Raw genomic sequence first — 1,569 nt, 5'->3', positions numbered from 1 at the left:
CTCAAGTAATTCTCAGTCCAGAGGGAGTTTATCATGAGAGAAGAGTAGTGGTAGTGGCTCTGGTCTTGGTTTTGGCTCTTTCAGATAGCTAATCAAATGTTTCAGGTATGGAGGACTACACATACTAAGAGACTGTCCACAGCCACTGACAAATTGTAGTAACTGTTGAAAGTTGGGATACACTGCTAATGTGTGCTGGGCTGCTAAGAGGAGTGGCAGTACGAGTACAACTCAGAGACCTAAGTTGAGAGGGAGCATGGGGCTGAAGCCGATTATCCCCAAAAGAGTCTTTGCTATGAGCGGAGTAGAAGTCTCACAGTCTGAAGAGCTAATCAGAGGTAAATGCATTATTAAAGGTCAATTGTTGGATGTGTTGTTTGATTCGGGTGCTACGCACTCCTTTGTTTATGTGAAATGTGTGAAGAATCTGGGATTGCATGTGACTGAATTGCCATGCAATGTTGTGGTAACTATCCCTACGGGTAAACCGATTATGACGTCATGGGCATGTTTAGGGTGTTCAATAATGGTGCATGGTAGGGACTTCGAGGTAGACTTGATTTATTTGCCTCTCTCCCAATTAGACGTGATTTTGGAGATGGATTGGCTAGCTGCCAACCATGTGCTGTTGGAGAGAAGACATTGGTTTTTGGTGCGATAATGACAGAGATTTCAAGGCTTTTGAGCCAAAGTACATGGGAGAACACGGTGAGTGCTAAGGCCTTCATGGTCATGTTCTCAATGGAGGCCGAAAATGTGGTGGAGTCGAAGTATATCATAGTAGTGAGGAATTTCTTAGAAGTTTTCCCTGAAGATGTCTCAAAATTACCGCTCGAGCGGGAGATAGAGTTCTCCATTGACCTCATTCCGAGAGCAAGCTCGATTTCTGTGGCACCATATAGGATGTCACCAGTGGAGTTGGAAAAGGTCAAGAAGTAAGTAGAGGATTTATTGCAGAAACAGTTTGTGAGACCGAGTGTATCACCATGGGGAGCACCAATACTCTTGGTGAAGAATAAGGATAGGAGTATAAGGATGTGTGTGGACTACAGACAACTAAATAAGGTAACGATAAAAAACGAGTATTCACTTCCTAGGATTGATGATTTGATGAACCAATTGAGGGGAGCTGCAATGTCTTCAAAGATTAAAGATGAAAGATTGACTTGAGATCGGGGTACCATCAAATTAGGGTGAAAGATGAGGATGTACCCAAGAAGGCGTTCAGGAGCGATATGGTTACTATGAGTATTTGGTGATGCCGTTTGGGGTGACTAATGCGCCTACGGTGTTCAAGGACTACATGAACAGGATCTTCCATGAGTTTTTGGATAAATTTGTGGTGGTGTTCGTTGACGACATCTTAATTTATTCGAAGACTCAAGAAGAGCACGTTGAGCATTTGAGGATAGTTTTGTAGATTTTGAAGGAAAGGCAGTTGTATGCCAAATTCTCAAAGTGCAAGTTTTAGTTGTCCTAAATTCAATTTTTGGGGTATGTGGTGTCTAAGGATGGGATTATAGTAGACTCTACGAAGGTGGAAGCAGTAGCTGAATGGCCGAGATCGAA

At 42.9% G+C, this 1,569-nt stretch overlaps 1 protein-coding gene across 1 annotated transcript; it reads left to right on the top strand.

The window, feature by feature from the left end:
• Positions 1-256: 256 nt before the first annotated feature.
• LOC113870059 lies at positions 257-939 on the top strand. The gene is made up of 2 exons (XM_027506658.1): positions 257-466; positions 541-939. The coding sequence occupies exons 1-2, from the start codon at positions 257-259 to the stop codon at positions 937-939; spliced, it is 609 nt and encodes a 202-aa protein (XP_027362459.1).
• Positions 940-1,569: the final 630 nt, after the last annotated feature.

This window comes from Abrus precatorius, unplaced genomic scaffold (genome assembly GCF_003935025.1).
Source record: "Abrus precatorius isolate BTA unplaced genomic scaffold, Abrus_2018 Scaffold6, whole genome shotgun sequence".
Classification (NCBI taxonomy): Eukaryota; Viridiplantae; Streptophyta; class Magnoliopsida; order Fabales; family Fabaceae; genus Abrus; species Abrus precatorius.
This window is presented reverse-complemented; position numbering and strand designations above follow the sequence as displayed.